Genomic DNA, 22,925 nt, shown 5'->3' on the forward strand with positions numbered 1-22,925 from the left:
CCATTAGCCATGCAGTAATGGGGGTGCTTAATATATTGCTTTCATTTATAAGATAGTCCATGAAGTAATTAACTGCTGGACATTTTACATCCAGCCTTCAAAGCCTGTATGTATTATTATCGTATGTATTATTATCTAGGCTCTCTTATATGTGATGTGATATTGTGGAACCTCCCCCGGGCTACTAGGGCTGCAATATGGGCTACAAATTCTCACTCTGATTTCAACCAATACAAAAGGTAAGGCAAGTTTATTTATAGAGGACAATTTGTACACAAGGTAATTCAAAGTGCTACACAGAAAAGAAAGGTAGAATCACTTCATAAAATCATTCCTTAAAACATAAAATCATTACATGAAAGTAAAAAAAAAAATATTCCAAAAAGTAAAAATGTATTAAACTGAAGAGTGAAGAGCAGATAGAGTACTTGGTCATTTCTGCCTGGATTTAAACATTGCCAAAGTTAGGGATTGGCACACATCGTCTGGAAGACTGTTCCAGATTTTGGCAGCATAAAACGGAAATGCGGCCTGACGGTGTTTAGTCCTGATTCTGGGCACCCACAGGACACCATTTGCTGAGATTCTCTCTGAGAGTCCGAGACGGTCCATGTGGCTCTAACATGTCACAGATGTACTTTAGTTCAAGACCAACAAAAGACTTGTCCACAAGCAGAGACCTGAGTACGAGACTACTATGTAGAGATGAAGCTTTAAGGCAGGGGTCTCAAACTCAATTTACTTGGGGGCCACTGGAGCTAGGGTCTGGGTGAGACTGGGCCGCATCAGGTTTTCCAAAAAAAACCCAAAAAACGCATTTATTAAAAACAGAAAAAGGAATAAACTTGGTTTTGGTTCTGATTTTCTACAAGAAAAGCTCTGATAAAACATTCCACTCTTCTCAATTATCTTACTTTTTATTTTTCTGCACAAAATAAGATGAAAAAGAAATAAATCAAGAATAAAGAAAATCAATCAATCGGTAATAAATAAATAAATATAATAATAATAATAAAACGGCAAATAATAAAAACTTAAGAAACCACATATAGTTGGTGGGTAGACAAATTATATTTTTCATTTTAACAAATCATTATTAGAGCCCTGTAGACATGACAAAACACGACTATAGTCACATTTATACTCTTTTTATTTACAACATATTGCGCAACTGCAGGGTCTTGAGACACATGCTAACTCGCAAACTAGAGAGCTAGCGACCTAAACGGTAGCCTTCAAGTTATTTCCTTTAAACTTAAATAGCCAAAAACTTACCACTTCCACACGGATAGGGAGGATAACTATTAACAGTTATTTAACCTTTAACATGACCATTAATCAAATGTAATAATTTTTTTCTGGTACATGATACCATACAGCATCCATATCAAACTTGCACGGGCCGCAATTACATTAAACTTTTGTATCAAGGCGGGGGCCTCAAACTAGTGTCCTGCGGGCCACATCTGGCCCACGGGCTGCATGTTTGAGACCCCTGCTTTAAGGCATATCGGAACAGATATATAGCCAAGTATATATAGCCAACATTGTACGTTTGCTTGGTGGTTATTATATTCACAAGTTAGCGTGAAAATAACCCAGCAAGGCACTGACAGCCACCAGTTTGAGGTCTGACACAACCTTCTAGGCTTAGGACTCATTTGACCATCTCTACAAATTCTAGTCAGGACTCGAGCAGCAGCATTCTGGATGTCCTGCAGCTGTTTTACAGCTCCTTTAGAGAGCCCGGTGGGGCCGTTACTGCAGTCTATTCTGCTAGAGACAAAGGCATGGATTAGTCTCTCTAAATCTGGCTTAGGCAATGTTTTGTAGGTGGTAAAAAGTTAATGATGTTGGTGATTTAATGTGGCTGTTAAATGTTCATGTTGAATGATGAAGAAATGTGCAGGTCAGATCTGAGTCCATTATTAAACCTAGATTTCTTACCTAATAATTAGGTTTTAAAGAAAGAGTCTTAATGTGGACACATTGCAGCTGCGTATTAGCTGGCCTAAAGGAAGCATGTACAGATTGAACAATAGAGCTCTAAGGATTGACCCCTGGGGAATCCCACATTTCATAGTCATTTGGTCTGAGACACAGTTGCCAATTCAAACAAAAGACTTCCTGTCCTCCATACAACACTTGAACCAGTTTAGAGCAGATTCCTACACAGTTTACTAACCTCTGTAATAAGATCACATGGTCAACTGTGTCAAAATCAGCGCTCAAGTCTAGCAGAACTGAGACTTTGCATCTGTGTTCATACTTGTCACCTTCATCAGAGCTGTCTCAATGCTGTAGTGGGACCTAAATCCCGATTGGAAAGTATCAAACACATTGTTAGCGAAGAGAAAGTCGTAAGCCATTGGTCTAAACCAGGGGTCTCAAACACGTGGCCCGCGGGCCAAATGTGGCCCGCAAGACACTCGTTTGAGGCCCCTGCCTTGATATGAAAGTTTAATGTTAGTGCAGCAACTTTAATATGGATGCTGTATGGTATCGTGTACCCAGAAAAAATTATAACGTTTGATTAATGTTCATGTTAAAGGTTAAATAACTGTTCATAGTTATCCTCCCTATCCGTGTGGAAGTGGTAAGTTTTTGGCTATTTAAGTTTAAAGGAAATAACTTGAAGGCTACCGTTTAGGTCGCTAGCTCTCTAGTTTGCGAGTTAGCATGTGTCTCAAGACCCTGCAGTTGCGCAATATGTTGTAAATAAAAAGAGTATAAATGTGACTATAGTCGTGTTTTGTCATGTCTACAGGGCTCTAATAATGCTTTGTTCATTTTAATCTGAAAAAAATCATTTGTCTACCCACCAACTATATGTAGTTTCTTAAGTTTTTATTATTTGCCGTTTTATTATTATTATTATTATATTTATTTATTACTGATTGATTGATTTTCTTTATTCTTGATTTATTTATTTTTCATCTTATTTTGTGCAGAAAAATAAAAATTATTTGAGAACAGTGGTATGTTTTATCAGAGCTTTTATTGTAGAAAATTGGAACCAAAGCACTGTAAAAGTTTGTATATTTTTCTATTTTTAATAAATGCGTTTTTTTTTTGTTGGGAAAACCTGATGCGGCCCAGCCTTGCCCAGACCCTAGCTCCAGTGGCCCCCAGGTAAATTGAGTTTGAGACCCCTGGTCTAACCCTTTTAAGACTTTTCCCAAGAATGATATGAGTTTAATTTGAATCGAAAATTGACATTCATCATTAGTCATCATTTCAACAAACCTTTCAGACAAACATTACCTGATAGGACTGAATTATCAAAAGTGTCAATATTTTGTTTCAGAATCAATTTTTGAGCAAAAAAAGAGCTGGTATTTGATGCATTGATATTCCAGTAGTGTTCCGCACATCACGAATGATCCCTGCAAACGCCAACCACCATACAATTTTGATGCAGTATTGGATGTGATTGTGCATGTGTACCTAATGCTTTGTCCATATGCTCGCACTTCTGCCACCTCAGCTTGCCTCGCCCTTCCGTTGCCGCCTCAAATCCTGTGACTTCAATGCAACAGGAATATCTTTCTTTCACACTCCCTCCCATCTCTCCCACCAGACTTCCCACTCCTCCGTCACGCTCTCCTCTCATCTCCAATTACTGGCCAGCAGCGTGGATGGTCGGCCATCCATCCCACGCCTTTGAATGGCTAGGAGATAAATTGGCCACAGCCAATCACTTCCCTGTGAACGTTGGCGCGTGGTCCTCTCATGAACGCTGTTAACCTTCATCATCTTTTCCTGCGCACATCGTATTAATCACCCCAGTGAGAAATCAATAGAGTGTATTATAGCGCACATATCACAGTAATTCATCTCCAGTTCTTCTTCAAGCACACACTGTACTGTTGCCTCAAGAGTTGAGTTAAACAATGAGTGCAAGCGAACAGTCGGGCACTTGTGGTGTTTTCATAGATTTAACGCAGTCGCTTTGTGTGAGTGTTGAAATAATCGAAGAATCCTACTGTTTGGATAAGATAAGCATTGTCTTTATGAGACTATGATCGTTTTCCCACCTCAGCCTGTGGCGTCACGGCAGGTTTCCTGCAGCGACAATAAAGCGTAGCCTCTGTTCATGATATATTTCATGCGTGAGCGAGACGTGGACCTCATGCGGCGTCCGGGATTACCAAACGTGCAGCAAGCAGAATGGGATGGCAGCTGCGCTTTGCACCGCTGGTCGGCAGCAGCTTAATCAAAGTGTGTGACCGATCCAACCACAGTGCTGTGTATTTGTGTGTAATCTATATGTTAATGCATGTGAGAAAACATGCATTGGAGGACGAGCACAGACACCGATGTCACAGATAGACATTTCTTTACTCATAGTTTAAACGTGATTTCACTTATGCTTGCTCATTGCTTCTTTTAGGTATACCTGCACAATCTCATGAGGTCAAGAGCTGTTTCAAAAATCAGCATTTGCAATGATAATAATAGATGGTATTCATTTAACAGTTTTTTTGTATGTATTTCCCTGTACTGTATCATTCTGCAAAATCTGCCCAAACAAAGCACCCTGCATTTTCCTGACTCACTGCATTTTTTAATGACTGTGACTGCTAAATAACTCATCATGGGGCCAAACAAAGTTGTGCGTGCCAGCAATTTGACAAAGATGGCAAAAAACACTACTGAATGCTGTCTCACGGGAAGTCCACTTCAACAATAAATTTACCTTGGCCTGTCATAATATTGTCGCGCATCAAAATTATCATTGTGTCATGTCACATTTGAACCACTAGATCAGGGGTGGGCAAATATTTTGACTCGTGGGCCGCATTGAGTTAACAAAATTGTCCAGGGGGCCAGAACATGTATTTAACACACACATTTTCCTTGAATGATTTGTCTAATTGTAGCTGTATGTTCTCATGTGGCTTTTTTCAGGAGCACTTTAAACATCAAACTATGTCACTAAATTTTACATTTTAAAAAAAAATGACTAAATAAGACATGTTGCCAGTTTGTATGTTAAAAGTTGAAATACTGAAAAAGCAACTGGCGGGCCGGATTCAAACACTTGGTGGGCCGCATGTGGCCCCCGGGCCGTAGTTTGCCCACCCCTGCACTAGATGATACTCAGGTGCAATGCACCTGTGTGAGGCACACTATCTAGTTACAGATCGCGGCGCACCACCAACCGTCCTCCTGGTGTCAAAAGAACTTCACACGGAATAGGTGAATAAAAACAGACAATACACTACCAACGTATAATGCAGAATATTAAAACACCTACAATGTGATTTCTAGTAACTTTACTTCCTGACCTGCACCATTTTGCGCTGTTTCTTTTAATATTTTCATGATCAAACAACTGTTGGGAGGACGCTAGAACTGTGGCATTCGGCTTACAAACTATCGCCTTTGGGCTAACTGCTAGGACACAGTGTACTCTCTTTGGTGTTCATTTCATACAGAGCCAATGCGCATAAACACATGCAGAGTGTCATCCAGCCTGTGTACCACTGAGAGACTAACAGATAGAGCAGACCCGAATCGAGGGCTCATAATTAACAACCTCTTTTTTTTATATAATTTGACAAATCAATATATCCATTATTGTGACAGGTCTAGTTCTTTTCTACATACATTATTTTCTATTTTTTTGTTAATATATTTGGTGTCTGGAACAGATTAATAGAATTTTTCATATGGGAAAAATGGCCTCGTTTTTGTTAGTGTACTGTACCAGCCATACTGTTGGACACACTTTTTTGTATTATTGAATGATAAAATGTCCAAATGTTTGACTGGTACAGTCAATCTGAGAGGGCACCCTATTTGAAAGGTTTGCGGGCCCAGGTTAAAGTGGTGAATGTGTGTTTATTGCACAATGGAATTGGAAGTGGGAATGCAATGAAAAGTAATGTTTAATTTAGTGGCCTCAATGACAACAGAAAACTGTAAAACACCAGCTGGAAAACTCGAAGCCATGAAGCCATGCATCAGGAGTTATTTAAATAAACATAAAACAGAAGTTACCTTTGTAACTCTGAATCTGCTTTTCAAAATGACTGTGCACTCCAGATGTGATTCATTCACGCCATAACTTGCCTGTGTGTTAACTCAAATGTGGCCATCAGCAGCAGGACAAGAAAACAACAATAATGACCTAGTATGAAGATGATACCTTTTTCTCAGTAGATGATAGAATTAATTAACTCTGGCAGAGAGGTACAGTAAAGTCTCGTTATGTCGATATTGTTGGGAGTCTGAAAAAATATCGATATAACCGGACTGTCGATATATCCGATCCTGCGCCGAACTGCATTAAAAGTGGGCAATAATGCACTTAAATCAATCTTTGTTGGTTCTTCTGTTGCAGGCATGTGTTTGGCCAGCTATGTGGGGCGGGTTGAGCATGACCTGTGAACCAGGAAGTGCGGGAATCGGTGTGTGTGCTGCGCTCTGGTGGTGGAAGTGTGAAAAATAAAGTTGACTGGAAGCAGCCGTTCGCCGTGTTCTTTTTTGGTATTGAAATCCTTAAGCAAAGATTGATTTAAGCTGCTTTTGTATCGATATAAGCAGACCAAATTGGCTGGCGGGAGATGAAAAGGGCATCGTAGTAACTGGATTATCATAATAACCGGGTATCGTACTAACGGAACTAATTATATCATAAAAGACTAGAAATTTGCCGGGAAAATGAAAATAGTATCGTAATAAGCAGTAATTCGTTATAACCGATATCGATATAACGAGACTTTACTGTATTTATTTAAAATGATCTTTGTTATTGTGGTTGTAGTTTGCAGTGTTTTGGGACTGCACTGCAACTGTTTTTAATGATGCAGTGAATAATGTAGAACCTATTGTTAAATTAATATCGTGGAAGCTCGGGGAAAAAATACTTTTCAGTCCTCATTTATATGCATTTCAGATTGTTTATGCATGTAAAATGATTTTGAAAAAAACAACCTATAAAACATTTCTTGTTAATATTTCGGTATTTTTGGCACTGACTAATTGGATTTTCATGATTTCTTATGGGAAAAAATGGATTCACTCAATGACTGCTTCGGTTAGAGTCTGAACCTCTGGAATGAATTAGTGACTCTACGAGAGGTTGAACTGTGTATACAATCTGAACATTATAATCTATGTAAAGGCATAATTGAAGACAGAAAGCAGAACTGGAGGTAGCAGAGATGCAGATGCTGAGGTTCTCATTGGGAGTGACCAGGATGGATAGGATCAGGAACGAGTACATCAGAGGGACATTACATGTTAGAGGTCTTGGAGATAAAGTCAGAGAGGCCAGACTGAGATGGTTGGGACATGTCCAGAGGAGAGATAGTGAATATATTGGTAGAAGGATGCTGCGTTTAGAGCTGCCAGGTAGGAGGCGTAGAGGAAGACCAAAGAGGAGGTTTATGGATGTAGTGAAGGAGGACATGAGGGTAGCTGGTGAGAGAGACAGATGCAGAAGACAGGGCTGAATGGAGGAGATTGATATGCTGTGGCGACCCCTGAAGGGAAAAGCTGAAAGAGAAAGAAGAAGAAGAAGTAAAGGCAAAATTGTTGTCTACATAGAATGAGTACAATGTTTTCCAAGAGATTAAATTTTTTCACAGATGCTACAGCCATGATCAATATTATGCAAACAGATCTAGATTAGGCTTTGTGACAACATCCTTTTTGATACAGAATACCATCTGAATCGGATACTATTCTGCAACTGTCAACACAAATTGTGTACCAAAGATCCACTCATGGTAGAGTGAAACAAGGAGAGCTTTATAACTTGAGAACCGAGGGAATAAAGGTTTCGGTTGGAGGATATTGTGCAGTGTGAGATAAAAAATGTGCTCACTTTGCATTGTTGTGTCATAAGCATAAAGCTGTTGGGTTTAGACTCTGCCACAATATTAGCTGACTGCTTATTTGGATTTGTTCCAGAAGCTTGGATGGCCCCTGAATGTCAATCAATCCAATCAACCCCCCCAACTGTGGTGTTTTATGGTCATATAGTGAATGAAGAACACTTGTGTGCTTTCAATTTAATCTTCCTTGCGGTTATTATAATGAGTAGTTCTTTGGGGTGTCTACAGAGTGCAATTAATTTGATGTGTTGTCTTAATTACAACCTATTTAGCCGGACACCTCGCAGTGGGACAATTACCGGTAGGTAACCCCTGCATCTAAACACCTTTTACGCAAACATAAAGTATCATTGTGTCTCCTCCAGGTAGCATGCCGGTGTCGGCCTCCTTAGACTGTCTGGTGGCAGAGCAGGGCTGCATCCAGGAGCAGTCCTGCATGGTCCCATACCGCCTGCTGGAGTACTGTGCGGCAGAGGAGGCGGTTTCGCCCCTCGGCCCGGATGCTCGGACAGAGTGCCTGGAGGCTCAGAACTCCTTGCAGCACCACCGCCCCCTTCAAGTGTGCAAATGTCAGCGTGGCTCACGTAGGGAGGAACACTGCCTCAGGGTCTACTGGACTGTGAGGTTTGGAGGTGGGGTTTTAGTGCTGCCATCTGTGTGTGTGTTTATTTTTTTTTACCTACACACACTTGCATAATGTACTGAAATCCAATACACAATTTTTATTGTATTAGAAATCCTGCTTTTACAAACATGACTAGAATGGCAGGTTTAGTGTGCGTGCATCATTTGTTTAAAATTCGGTTTATACGAAAAAATATATCTTGCATAGATACCTTGTAAGTACAAGGTAATAACTTTATCTGAATCAGCACTAAAATGTAATCCTTTCTTCCCTGGCCCATTAGAGTACTCCACAAAGTTTCAGGGTTTCTAATATTTTGGTGGCCTTATGTACCTACAAAAGAGTGACGAAATATGACATGTCATTATGAAGCCTTATCATCAAGGCATACCATATTAGCAGGATTAAAAAGTAGCCAAAAAATGTGTTGCCATGTTTTGATCCATGTATCTTTTTATTTGTTAGTTTGTTAGCAGAGTTCCACTAGAATCTTCAAAGCCGATTTCAAGCGTGGAAAGCTTGAGGTCATGGTTTGTTTTGTTAGATTTCTTGGGAGAATTACACACAGAAATACATAACCGCTTTTCAGCTCGAGCAAGTGTTTTGTTCCTAGTTAGTTAGAAGGATTGTTCATTTTGACAACTAGCCATACTTTACTCATCTAAATTGATTGAGTTTCAGTTAGTTGACGAGATTGCACAACATGTTAGCCGCCAAAAACAATTCATTTAGTCTGCCGTGCCGCCCTTACCTGAAAAAAAAACATCCAAATATCTTGTTCAGATGTTGAATAATAACATTAACGTACTTAATGGGCTGCACAGCGAACGAGTGGTTAGTGCGCATGCCACACAGCTAGGAAACTCGAGTTCAATTTCACCCTCGGCCATCTCTGTGTGGAGTTTGCATGTTCTCCCCGTGCATGCGTGGGTTTTCTCCGGGTACTCCGGTTTCCTCCCACATTCCAAAAACATGCTAGGTTAATTGGCGACTCCAAATTGTCCATAGGTATGAATGTGAGTGTGAATGGTTGTTTGTCTATATGTGCCCTGTGATTGGCTGGCGACCAGTCCAGGGTGTACCCCGCCTTTCGCCCGATGACAGCTGGGATAGGCTCCAGCACCCACGCGACCATCGTGAGGATAAGCGGTGGAAAATGAATGAATGAATGAATGAACGTACTTTATGGATTATAATTCGTTTGAAGTATACAGTCATGGAAAAAATTACTTCTTCAGTTTATTTGTTCACTTTGATGCCTGGTACAACTAAAGGTACATTTGTTTTTACAAATATAATAATGACAACAAAAATAGCTTGTAAGATTGTCATTTAAGAGCGTATATATATATAGCCATTTCCATTGTTATCTTATAATAACTGTAATTAGAATTCTAATAATAATCATTTTGAAGAAGACTTTTGATATGTGACATGGCAGTATGCAGAAACATAAATCAAAACAGCAGTAAACGTAACATCAAAATAATAACAGTCTCGCCTTGTCTCGCCTGCAGATGCAGCTTCAAGTTAGTTTTTAGCAGTGATAATTGCTCCATATGGTTTACACTGCGTCTTGTTCTTCATAGCGTCAAATGTGAAGTGTGTCCATATGTCTGCTTAGTCTTCCTCCCAGGCATAGACATATTGCACTTTTTACAATATGGCAGTATACGGTGTTGTTTGGTGCTGGGGCAACTCCAACAGCACTCTGTAACTCGTCCCCCACCCATTGGATAACTCACTTGTTCCTACCGTCTACAAAACCAAATTAGATATAATTGGAGTTTATTTCTATCAAATTGTTTACCTTTTTGATGTGTTGACGAACCTGTCAATTACAGTCACCGTTACAGTTACAATCACATGCATTTGTTTTAATTAGTTATTGTATCATTTTTCATTACAGTAAAGTCTCGTTATATCGATATCGGTTATATCGAAGTACTGCTTATTACGATACTATTTTCATTTCCCGGCAAATTTTTAGTCTTTTATGATATAATTAGTTCCGTTAGTACGATACACGGTTATTATGATAATCCGGTTACTACGATGCCCTTTTCATCTCCCGCCAGCCAATTTGGTCTGCTTATATCGATACAAAAGCAGCTTAAATCAATCTTTGCTTAAGGATTTCAATACCAAAAAAGAACACCGCGAACGGCAAAAGCAAAGATTGATTTAAGCTGCTCGACATTGTTCTATGGTATAGAAGAATGTCGAGTGCATTATTGCCCACTTTTAATGCAGTTTGGCGCAGGATTGGATATATCGACAGTCCGGTTATATCGATATTTTTTCCGACTCCCGACAATATCGATATAACGAGACTTTACTGTAGTTATTGTATCATTTTTCATTATTTCAATATTACAATATTTCATTATTGTATCAGTTGTTGACGAAAGCTGTGTACCCTCCCCTGAGTTAGACGGACAGCGTTATGATGCGTCACTATTTAATCTCATTAGAATATACTATACGTAATCAAGTATCCAGTGAGTGTATTTAATGAAACAAATGCGTCACTTCTGTTTTCAGCATATGATGAGTATGAAGTATCTCCATATGAAGAACTGGAGTTGAATCTGGTGCGGAATATTGAGATGACACACATGGCCTCCATCATGGCAGGTATATGCACGCCATATAAGGAATGAGTATTATTGTTGATGGGCACTAAACTGCTCCCTTCCCAAAAGCTTCTTCAGTGTCTGTGGATGGACATAATCAGTGTCTGAAGGCCGCCCAGGACTGTGGGCTTTATGAGAAATGCGGCTCCCTGCGCTCAGAATACGTGGTGGCGTGCACCAAGCGAGCGGTGGCCTCCGACAACGGCTGCAACCGTCAGAAATGCCACAGAGCCCTGCGGCGCTTCCTGGAGCGCGTCCCCGAGGAGTACAGCTTTGCGTTGCTATTCTGTCCCTGCTCCGACACCCTATGTGGAGAGCGCCGCAGGAAAACCATCGTCCCGTCTTGTTCCTACGAGGAGAACGCCAAGGGGGAGGACCGAGTGGGCAAGCCCAACTGCCTCAGCCTGCAGAACTACTGCTCCAGAGATGAGCTGTGTAGGTGAGGAAGTTTGCGCGTTTTTCATTACAGAGCTGGAGTGGCAGGACTGGGACATCGACCGCTTTCACCTCATGCATCACATGTTGTGCTGTTGTGTTCATGCATGCGTGTAGCTTGACACACATATCAGTTGACACAAATTCTAAATACATATAAATGACAAATGAAACCTTAGTGGACACTTAGAGCTGTATACTTTATTCTAAACTTACCATGATTAGTTGCCATCATTACACACACCGGCCCAGCCCACTGTCTATTATGCGTCTCGTTTAAACCGTTCCCACTGCAAGCTGTGTCAAAGGTTCCTACCTTTACATTACAATCCTATTGTATCAGATGTTACCTTTGTACTTTGCGACCACTTGCAACTTTTGTAGTAATATTTTCATCTTCATCAGCACACTGTGTTGCATTGAGTCACATGTTCCTGCCATATGGCCATATGTTAACCAAGACGATATGAAAACAAAGGCAATAATTTTCTTTGAAAACTGAGGCTTATGAAAACCGAGGTTCTAAATTAAACTACAGTAGGTTTGTTAACAGATGCTGTAGATAAGATGATAGGCATAACATTACAGAATATTACATGAAAGCGCATAATATAGCATAATGTAATAGTCAAAAAGTACTTCTGCCCAGCCCTGACTCTCTCTTACCTCACGAACAGAACCAAATGTACGGCCTTTATCACTTTCTTACACACACACACCGATGCCCACGTGACCAGTAACTGTCTACACCTGCTTGCTCGCAGGCTTTAGAACTGTCTTCCTACGAAATACACAGTGGTGTGTTTGCTAGTGGAAATAATGCAATAAAGGCGGTTATTTGAGCCAGTAAACACGCAAAACACACACTCACACAGTCTGTGCTTTCACCCACCAGGCTATTGAAATGCATGAGAAAACCCAGAAGACGTCCAGTGGGATCCTCGGTGGTTGTCGACAATCATGCATTTCTATTTCATTCCGTTTTTATTTGGTCAACCTTAAGCAGATCAATACACATTTCAAATTCCAGCATTTGCGGACTCATGAAAAGAAGTATTCACTGTTGTGTTTTTTTTTTGTGTGTGTGTGTGTGTTTGCTTCAGATCCCGCTTTGCCGACTTCCAGCACAACTGTCAGCCAGCTCCTCTGTCTGCTTCTGGCTGCATGCGAGAGAGCAGAGCCATGTGCCTCAAGGCCTACGCTGGACTCATAGGTGAGTCAATGAAAGGGGAGAGGGAATAGTTCTGGGACCAAATTGGAAAGCTGCACCAAGGATTATTAGAAATCACCAGCAGGTGTTTTGCAGTGATATTTGGCTTTTATCATCGTTGCTTTCATCCACAACGTGACTCTTTATGGTTTCACAAATAGCAATTTCTGTCTGCAGCAACTGGTTTTCAATCCAACATTTCATATTCATGATATAGGTTCTCGAGTAGCGCCTATTGTGTGTCACATGACCATGCAACAAGGTCAAAGATCAAGGTTATAGCACAGTCAAACATGCTGAAACCTTTCCTGCAGTTTTTCATGTGATTTTCATGGACATTGACAATTCATAGCTGCTTTGCTGATTAGTTTTTACTGATGATTGACAGTCACCTTCAGGTGGAGTGTAAGTTCAAAGTTTGATTGTGTCACGGCCTTTTTTTTTCGCATCCCGCAACCACTTACAGTGGCACCACAGTTTTTGTTCCAAAAGGTCAGATAAAAACCAAAATATAAAAAAAAGACACTGAAAAATATGAACAAAAAGTACATTTCATAGAGAATAATTGTAGTTTTACATGCAGGAAACAATGCAAAAATAATTATAAATAATGAATGGATGGAACTTATTGCTGAATTCAATAGTATTTCTCAACTTCTTTATCAAATTACTGGCACTCGCAACATTCTTTGGCCCCATGGTGAGTTATTTAACAGTCACGCTGAATAAAACAGAGAGTCGGCAACGTATTAGGTACTTTGCTTGGACACTGGATTTCACAGAACGATACAGTACATGGCAAACCAACTAATTTGTTATTGGAAAATACTGCAGGAAAACCGAGACACTTTACAAAAATCGAAGGAAAGTTTTGATGCAAAACCCAATCATATTTACGACAACCAGAGTGTATGAAACACATACTGTATGTAACGCCAAAAAGCCTCCAAAATTGCACAAAAATGTAACCAAACAGATAGATTACTCACACGTATAATAAAGTCAAGGTCAAAAGCCCACAGCAATGTCAGATATGCCAATCACAACAAAAGGCTCTGCATGTTTTTACTGACATTTGCAGTTCATCCAATTGTCTCAGTTTGTATTATTTCTCTCTTTTTCCCTGACTACATCTTTAAAAGCCCTTTTGACCCCATCGAGGGCAGGATATCTTCCACAAAACTCATCACTACATCACACCCTTTCTTCCAGCATTAAAACTAATGTTTGCTGTCTTTGCAGGCACCATTATGACTCCCAACTATGTGAGCAACAGCAGCACAGAGGTGTCCCAGTGGTGCACGTGTGATGGCAGCGGCAATGAATGGCAGGGCTGTCAGCGCATCCTGCACATGTTCAAAAACAACATTTGTCTGCGTGAGTGTCATTTGGTAGACACAACAGTGTGTCTTCAGATCGGGTTTTATTCAAATTGCACTTTTTTTTTTGCAATAGAATGAATTTAGTACTATTTACATAAGAAATAAGATCTTGGAGGAGCAACATCATTATTCTACTAAAAAAATAAAAAAGAAACACTTTGCAGTATGTCTGCTCTATTTGTGACGGTGTGCATGGTTGTCTTTTAATGGATCCTTCCAGTGTCTTTATGTCAGAGAAGCACTAGTGGCTTCTAATCTGAAGGTTGGCACATTCTTGACTTAAGTTATCATTAGTGCAATGAAAACATGCATAAAAATAAAAAAAAGGAAGAAAAAGTTCAAGACATGAGTGAAATCCTACTTTTCTAACCATCTTACTGCAGCTGTCACACGCATTCAAATATAGGCCAGAGGACAGGAGTCAGAATAATTTGGTGATAATGAATAATGAACCATGTAAAGATGCCCCCCCCTTGCTGCCTCTGCCTCAGGTGCTGCCATCAGCTCCATGGGAATCGCCGTGCCACCCCCTGCTGAGAGCACCGTCATTCCAGCTCCCGAACCCTCGCCGAGAGTCCACCAGGAGATGGTCCACGGCGTCAACACTCTCCCGGAATTCACCAGGGTAAGTAAGCCTGTTAAATACACCACTGTTCAATGGAAAGGGACTAAAATGGCAGCAGTCATTTGGGCTCGGCATCCTCCCTTGTAACCTCAGATTAGGTGCTCCTCCTTAAGCTCCTCCCACGCTTTGTGGCCGTGGATTAGTTGAAGGTGTTTCAGCCCTGACTTTTAATATTCATGTATGCACACCCCTCTGCTCTATATTCTCTTTCTCTTCTGTTAATCCTCCCACAACACCCCACTGCTATAAAATCCTGCCACTGGTGGGCTGTATTCAACAATCATACAAACAAATTCCTTTATTATTATTTGACATTGTGGTATACATTTAAGTCTCATATGTTCAGAATAGGGATGCTCTGATCAATTAGTATCCTCCAATTTTTGTAAAAAGCATATAATCGGCATTTGCTGATAAGCCGAATCACAAAATACAATCAGCTTGTGTGCTTTGTCTCGTAGGGTTCCCAAACCCCCGTATTGAGCCAACAAAGGACAAACGTGGTTTCTAATTGACACGAGAATCAACACTAGTCGATAAAACCTCAATGGATTAAGTTTTTACAGCTTGCCTGTTTGATCACACCCTTGTCCAACCTATTAGTGTTTGACTTTTCTTCAATCTTTCTTGCACAACGATGAGCCAATTCAAGAAACAATACAATCAGTTGATGTTTGCTAAATATAGCTAAAGGATGAAGAGTCTTGAACCAGTCATGATGTGCTATATATATCACTATATTGACACTTACTATGGTACCCATTATGGCATTGTATGGTCATATCACCTCGTACTTTGGTACGTGACAAAAAATAAATAAATAAATAAAAAATTTCAAAATGTTAACTATATTAGGAAAGCAGGAGGTGAACAAATGTAACAGTTAATGATTGTAAAAGTACCAGATGGAGGGGTAGGATTTAATAAGCTTTGCTTCTTCCTACTTCTTTTTGACATGTGGAACTGTGAACTGATTATGTGATGCATTCAATTGTAATCTGATGCATGTTAATTCATTCATTCATTCATTTTCTACCGCTTTTTCCTCACGAGGGTCACGGGGGGTGCTGGAGACTATCCCAGCTGTCTTCGGGCGAGAGGCGGGGTACACCCTGGACTGGTCGCCAACCAATCTCAGGGCACATATAGACAAACAACCATTCACACTCACATTCATACCTATGGACAATTTGGAGTCACCAATTAACCTAGCATGTTTTTGGAATGAGGGAGGAAACCGGAGTACCCGGAGAAAACCCACGCATGCACGGGGAGAACATGCAAACTCCACACAGAGATGGCCGAGGGTGGGAATTGAACCCTGGTCTCCTAGCTGTGAGGTCTGCGCGCTAACCACTAGACCGTGTTCAAATGAAATAAAACCATTACCATTACCATTCTTTCCACGCTTTGCGTCACTAGCCAGCTAGATGGAATTATCCACCTAGTTTCTCATCATCACTCCAAATGTGACAAGCAATGCAGTTAGTTTGGAGCTGGTTTTTGTCCCACGGGGAAGTGGATATCATATTCATGATGTACGGACGAACTTTTTCACTGAACAATTTTGTTCTCTTGTTGTCATTGTAGTAATTCTGCATTGTCCTCAAAGGATTATTGGTGTGTGGTTATTTTATTTTATTTTTACTGTCCAAGTCGGATGCATTTATATAATGACAAATGAGCACAAAGTAGCATAAAGACGATGGCATCACCGTTTGAGCAGAAATCTGCTTAGCAAATAAAGAAGTGTAGAAAACTATGGGTATCAGCAGCATAAAACCCTGACTGGAACACCCATACTTAAGAAGTGTGGCATAATTATGTGTTAGACCTGTGACTCTGTCCAGCATCACTGAAGGCAGTTTCTTCTGCCAAGTGCAGTGACAGCCAGATGAGCTATCCATATGCAGACACGCATGCATCAGTTCACTCAATTACCTTAAAGATTAGCGGAGAAAAGTGCACATCCTCAAATTTACTTTTTCAAGAAAGCTTCACGGCATAGGTCGACAGCTGGGCGAGGGACTGTCGATGGTGACAGCTGCTTCCTGTTCACATCACAGAGCAGCAAATGTGTTTACAATGTACACTGCAAGTTTCATTCCCTCCAGCTGCAAATAGAACCTTGTAAGTGGAGTCTGATTGGCCAATAGCTCTGATGAAGGGAGACAGCAAAACACCATTCCTCTTCCGGAAAGATCTAATTACACTTTTTATGCCACTGACTCACCGTGGTGACCCGTGACAGGGAAAAGACCAAAATGAAGAAAGCAAGCAAACTTTTAGTTTTTGAGAAAGTTGTGCTTGACTGTGCTGAATTACAATCTAGTGCTGAATCGTGAATTGTGTAAGAATCTAAACCCTTTTTTGGATTTGCAGCCTAAAATGAAACATTGACTTGAACACTAACAACGTCACTAAAATGCACCTTTCGGTCATCCATAACATACGCCTGCCCATACCATAACCCAGCCACCATAGGCCGCACAGAAATAGATCCTGACATCCATTATTGTGCCATTCGTCCACAACCATCACCTCATGTTGCAGTATGCTAATGCACAGCCCCGTGTTTTTAGGATCTGTAGAATTCCCAGAGGCTGAAAACATCTCACTTCCTGCATGGCCAGTATACTCACCCACCAACTCACCCACCATGTCAGCCATTGAGAATATTTGGGATGCTCTGGATCAGCGTATGTGATATTTGATGCAAAAGGTGATCACATCGGTGATTGATTTTCAAAACCTCCCCGGACCACTCCCAGTATAGTAAAAGGCCTTTTATTGTGGCCAACCTAATGCTAAGAGTCCACTGGGCCGGCGCCAGTTGGTGCTAGTTCGCACCAAAGATGTGATTGCCGCGTAGTGGCTCACTGTAGCGGCGAATTATGTTCACTCACATGTTGCCGTTAATTGGCGCCACAGCGAGCCACTATGCGCCAATCATATAATCTTTGGCGTGAACTGGCACCAGCGCCAGCCCAGTGGACTCCTAGCATCATTGGGGGAACTTGGCTCGCGCCATTACATTCCAGTGGATTTCCAATAGGCGGATTGTTTGCGCCATTAGGTTCCACTTGGTGGAGGCGATGAAGATTTTCATTCATTTTCTACCGCTTTTCCTCACGAGGGTCGCGGGGGGTGCTGGAGCTTATCCCAGCTTGTCTTTGGGCGAGAGGCGGGGTACACCCTGGACTGGTCGCCAGCCAATCACAGGGCACATATAGACAAACAACCATTCACACTCACATTCATACCTATGGACAATTTGGAGTCACCAATTAACCTAGCATGTTTTTGGAATGTGGGAGGAAACCGGAGTACCCGGAGAAAACCCATGCATGCACGGGGAGAACATGCAAAATCCACACAGAGATGGCCGAGGGTGGAATTGAACCCTGGTCTCCTAGCTGTGAGGTCTGCGCACTAATGAAGATTTTAAACATTTAGAATTTTTCTTGCCACCAAAATTTTTGCCGCCGTTACGGGCCACCACGAGCCAGTTGGGAGGCAGTTTGAGCCACTGCACGCCATTAGGTGACACAAGACGCCACAGCAAATTGCATTGGCGCGAACTGGCACCAACTGGCGCCGGCCCAGTGGACTCTTAGCATTCGACACACCTCACTCTATATTCTAATAATTGTCTATCACTCTTATGCCACCTTGACACTTTTTGCCACATGCGTATCATTTAGATAGATGATACTCCTGAAAAGCATGAAGGCTTGTCTGCTCACTGTTTGCTTTGTGTTTACTCATAAGTCACATGATTCGTGACCGCCAATGGTGCACATTGGCACAAAATGCCACTGTTTCCCGCATCCGTGAAGCAGTCTTTACATTATTTGGTCCCGCGTGACGCCACGCTATAGCAGACATTACCTATTCATTAATTTCTCTATTTGCAAGGGACGTACCAGATGTTGAAAAGAAAAGGTTTCTATGTTATCTCGCAGCTGCAGTACTATTACTACTTGCAGAAGACCAGGAAGGAATGCAGAAAGAGCAGGAAGAAGGCGTTAACCTAACAAAAAAAAAGAAATGTTTGGACTTTATGACTTTATTCAGTTATTAACAGAACTTGACAAGGAAGAGGCTACAGAAATGGTAATGGTAATGGTTTCATTTATTTTGAATATTCCTACAAGTAACATTGGAATACATCAATTTTGGAATACATACAAAAATGATAAGGCGGTGTACACAATATGGTACAATAGAAGTCAGTTAGCAGTTCTCATCACTGTGGATAAATTACAGTATATAACAGTCATAATATAAATATATAATAATAAGTGATGAAAGGGTTAATAGTTAACAGAAGCATAGTTTGATGTTGAGTGAGTCTAGACCAGGGGTGGGCAAACTTTTTGACTCACGGGCCGCATTGATATGACAAAATTTACGGGGGGGGGCAGACTATATATTTTACACGTAACAGTCCACCTGGTATTATTGTATCTGTAAAATTGTCATGCAATCTGCTATTATTATTTATTATTTTATATTTATATTTAAATATTTTAAAAATAATAAAATATTATAATATTTACAATAAAGTTAAAATAATAATTATTATATTATTATTATGTAAAATATGCAAATATAACAATAATATTATATATAATTAATATAATAATTAGCATTAATATAATAATTATAATGATCATAATAGTTCTAATAATAATTATAATAATCTAATAATAATAATTATTATTATTATTATGTGCTTGTGTCCCTTTTTTCAGGAGCACTTTGTAAACAACAGACCATGTCAAAAAACAAAATTGATAAAACGGTTGGCTCAGGCCATGATGCCAGGTTGTATGTTGAGTTTAAATGAAATACTTTGGAAAGATTGGGCGGGCCGTATTCAAACACTTGGCGGGCCGGATGTGGCCCCCGGGCCGTAGTTTGCCCACCCCTGGTCTAGACAATGTCATACTTACATTTACTACTATGTACAAAAGTGCTAGCTTTAGGTCTTTTGTGACTTTACAGATGTCATTTGGTCCCGGTATTGACCCCTGGGGTACGCCACATGTATATAATTACAGTATATATACAGATGTATATTCTCCTAGCTTTACATATTGATTCATGTTTGTCAAGTAACAAATCAATTACTTGAGAATTTCCGCCGTTTTGTTCCAAGAGGTGGTGGAAAAATCAACCCATTCTTAAGAATGAGAATGATTTGTACTGCTTGCATTGTTAGTGAATAGGTTGTGTTGTGTCCACAAGCAGCACTGCACAGTTTACACATACTTCACACTTGTTTACAACCAACAAGTCTTTTGGAGATAAAAACATTTATTTTGAAAATGTTGAGGGAAAAGTTAGGTACTTAAGTTGTGAAAGGCCTTAAATTACTATTATGTTGAATTTAAATGTCACAAAATTCCATAAAAATGTAAATGTTTTGCACCGGCACCGATTCAAAAGACGGTAAAGCTAGATACAAAGCAGTCTGTTGATTGGCTGACAAAAAAAGAAAATTCTATACAAACGAAAAACAATTATTTTTTGCAAAAGACAGTGACGAGCGAGTAGAGACTTTTTAGTGCCCGCCTCACTGATCAGCCAAAAAACACAGTAGCTAACATATCAACAACAAAGTCAGGTATCAAGTTGTTGCTACGCCTCAGCACCACCAATTGACACCCAGGGACAGAAGAATTGTGTTTTCAGGTTGTTCACTCATCCATCCCATCCTTGTGATTGCAGTATCTCAGTATTGCCATGGGCCAATTTCTTCACATCTGATACAAATGTTCATTTAGACTCATGCAGGAGATGATTGTTTTTTTTTTTCCAGTCAAAGTCATTCTGACATCACATTGCCTATAGATTTTTTTTTTTTTTTACTTTAGGGATTTCTTGGAATTGGATGTTCGTTACTCTGGCGTTCGTTACTAAGGCGAATGTCAGCAGAACACAACCCAATTCATAAACATTTGAATACTTACTGTATCTATCTACCATCACTGTCTGATAAAAAGCAGCTACATTATCTGTATTAATATGAATGTATTTCATCTGAAAAGTTGATTTTTCTTTCTTATCTTAAACAAAATATCCAATATTTGCTTATTTTGTGAATTTATGTCAATTTATTTAATATTATTATCTTAAATTAATTCAATAATTCATGCATTTCTTATGCTGCTTATCTTATCTTCATGAGGGTCACAGGTATGCTGGAGCCTATCCCAGCTGTCTTCGGGTGAGAGGTGGGGTACACCCTGGACTGGTCGCCAGCCAATCACAGGGCACATATAGACAAACAACCATTCACACTCACATTCATACCTAGCATATTTTTGGAATATGGGAGGAAACCGGAGTGTCTCCAAATTTAAATTGATATTTGTTATTTGTGTAGTAGCGGAAATGACAAAGGAGGCGGGCTCTCATGACATGATACTCCTCTTTTTCCCCCCCAAATGAACAGGTAGAGACCAGCGAGGAAGTGCAGCAAGAGGAGGTGAAGAGCGAAGAATTCATCATCATCCCACCGTATTTAGAGAAAGACTCCGACATTGAGTCAAGGGCCACAGAGAGGCAGCGAGCAGCCTCCAGCAGAGCGGCACCATTGTTCCCACTATTGCTGTCTACACTCATCCTGGACTTGGACTGTTGGAGCTACTAAAACATCCATCGTCTGCTCACCTTCTCTCATTTCCACAATCAAAAACCAAGGCAACCCTGCCAGGAAGAAATGCAAAGGCATTTGTTTAAAAGACTCCTTAAGAGTTAAAAGATACCATTCGTGCAGCAGTATTAGTGTCTTAGAGCAGATAGAGGAGTGCATGACTGAACTGAGAAGTGCTGTTGGGGCAAGTAGTCCGTCCAGAGCTTGCTTCACACTCTAAAGTACATCCTCTCTTTTTAACAAGAAGCACATTGCCAAAGGCCACACTCACTGTACGTGATCTCCCTTAAAAAAAAAAAAAAAAAAAAAAGCTTTGGTCCAGTGCAACCAAGCCACAGCACGCCTTCTGGTTTCTTTTTCATGACTCATCCGTGACTTACTTTCTCCTTTGGCTTTTCCTCTCCTTCCATCACCCCGTGATCTACACTGATAATTCACTCAATGACTTCATCACAGATAGGCACTCTTATATCATAACCCCTCGATCTACTCAACATTCTTTAATGAACACAGAATAGCGATGTCTCACTCTGTCCGATAAAAGACGTCATCATTATTCAGCAGCATATCAACACGTATTTCACAAATAAACACTGTTTAAATAAGGCAAATACTGCAATGTGCAATACATATTACACAATACTGTATTGGTAGCATTATTACATCATCAGTAGGGTAGACATAACCTGTCTCATGACGGTCCGAGCCCACCTCACGTTCCCTATTAGTGGGTGAACAATCCAACGCTGTATTGCAACAATGTGGTAGAAAAATTGCCAAAACTCTGCAGAGATTCTTCCTGAGGTATGATATTCAATTAGTATTGACGTATTGAAGGACCCCCCCCCCCCCCCCACACGCACACATAACTAGCACTTTATGTCATCTTCCACATGATGCATGACACAGGTTGCATTTTTCTTTTAGTTTTCCTTGGTTTTATTTTTCCTCTTTGACACAATGCTTTGCAGTATGCGGTACCTGTTTCTCGTTAGTACTCTGTTTAGTTGGCGCCGCATTACACGCAATGCAACGTGCAATTTGCTATACCTAAATAATTCCACAGCATGGACATACGGAGTTTGATGAGGTCTCACTCGAGCAATGATATCATTATCAGCAGAAAAGCCGATACCAATATAAGCCAATATGTCATATTTTTGCGTAGTTTTTGGGTAGGTTTTGCTGTGGTTTTACTTTTACCTTTAACTTTCTTAGTCCTGGAAGAGGTACAGCTACAGATTCTTGGTATATTGGACCCTTTTTTCAATGAATTTTCCCCAAATAATGAATAAAAATGGAGTAGTAGGTGTCCTGAAATATTGTACAGGTCATATGTTTGGTAACATTTCATCATAGTTTATCGTCACTGGGACACTTCTATGGTATCGTACTTTAGTACAGTCGCTGGCTACATTAGGCCCTAAGCAGTATTCTACTTGCTCCTCCTCACCCCAATTCAAAATGACCATGAAATAGCAGTCAAAACAAGAGGGGAGTC

The 22,925-nt window shown here is 40.4% G+C and overlaps 1 protein-coding gene across 2 annotated transcripts in view; it reads left to right on the forward strand.

Annotated features, from left to right (window-relative positions):
• The window catches only part of LOC131138773 (GDNF family receptor alpha-4-like), a 35,237-nt gene extending 13,449 nt beyond the window's left edge, over window positions 1-21,788 (forward strand). The window contains exons 2-8 of one of the 2 annotated variants that reach the window (XM_058087989.2): window positions 8,213-8,479; window positions 11,017-11,109; window positions 11,178-11,547; window positions 12,647-12,756; window positions 13,996-14,130; window positions 14,627-14,760; window positions 21,224-21,788. In XM_058087989.2, the coding sequence (XP_057943972.2) occupies window positions 8,213-8,479; window positions 11,017-11,109; window positions 11,178-11,547; window positions 12,647-12,756; window positions 13,996-14,130; window positions 14,627-14,760; window positions 21,224-21,421 (1,307 nt within the window). In that variant the 3' untranslated portion in view covers window positions 21,422-21,788. The remainder of the gene's footprint in view (window positions 1-8,212; window positions 8,480-11,016; window positions 11,110-11,177; window positions 11,548-12,646; window positions 12,757-13,995; window positions 14,131-14,626; window positions 14,761-21,223) is intronic. The other variant, XM_078787779.1, reaches the window with a different exon arrangement.
• Window positions 21,789-22,925: the final 1,137 nt, after the last annotated feature.

Source organism: Doryrhamphus excisus, linkage group LG21, assembly GCF_037039965.1.
Source record: "Doryrhamphus excisus strain RoL-2023G ecotype Guam linkage group LG21, RoL_Dexc_Guam_v1.1, whole genome shotgun sequence".
Classification (NCBI taxonomy): domain Eukaryota; kingdom Metazoa; phylum Chordata; class Actinopteri; order Syngnathiformes; family Syngnathidae; genus Doryrhamphus; species Doryrhamphus excisus.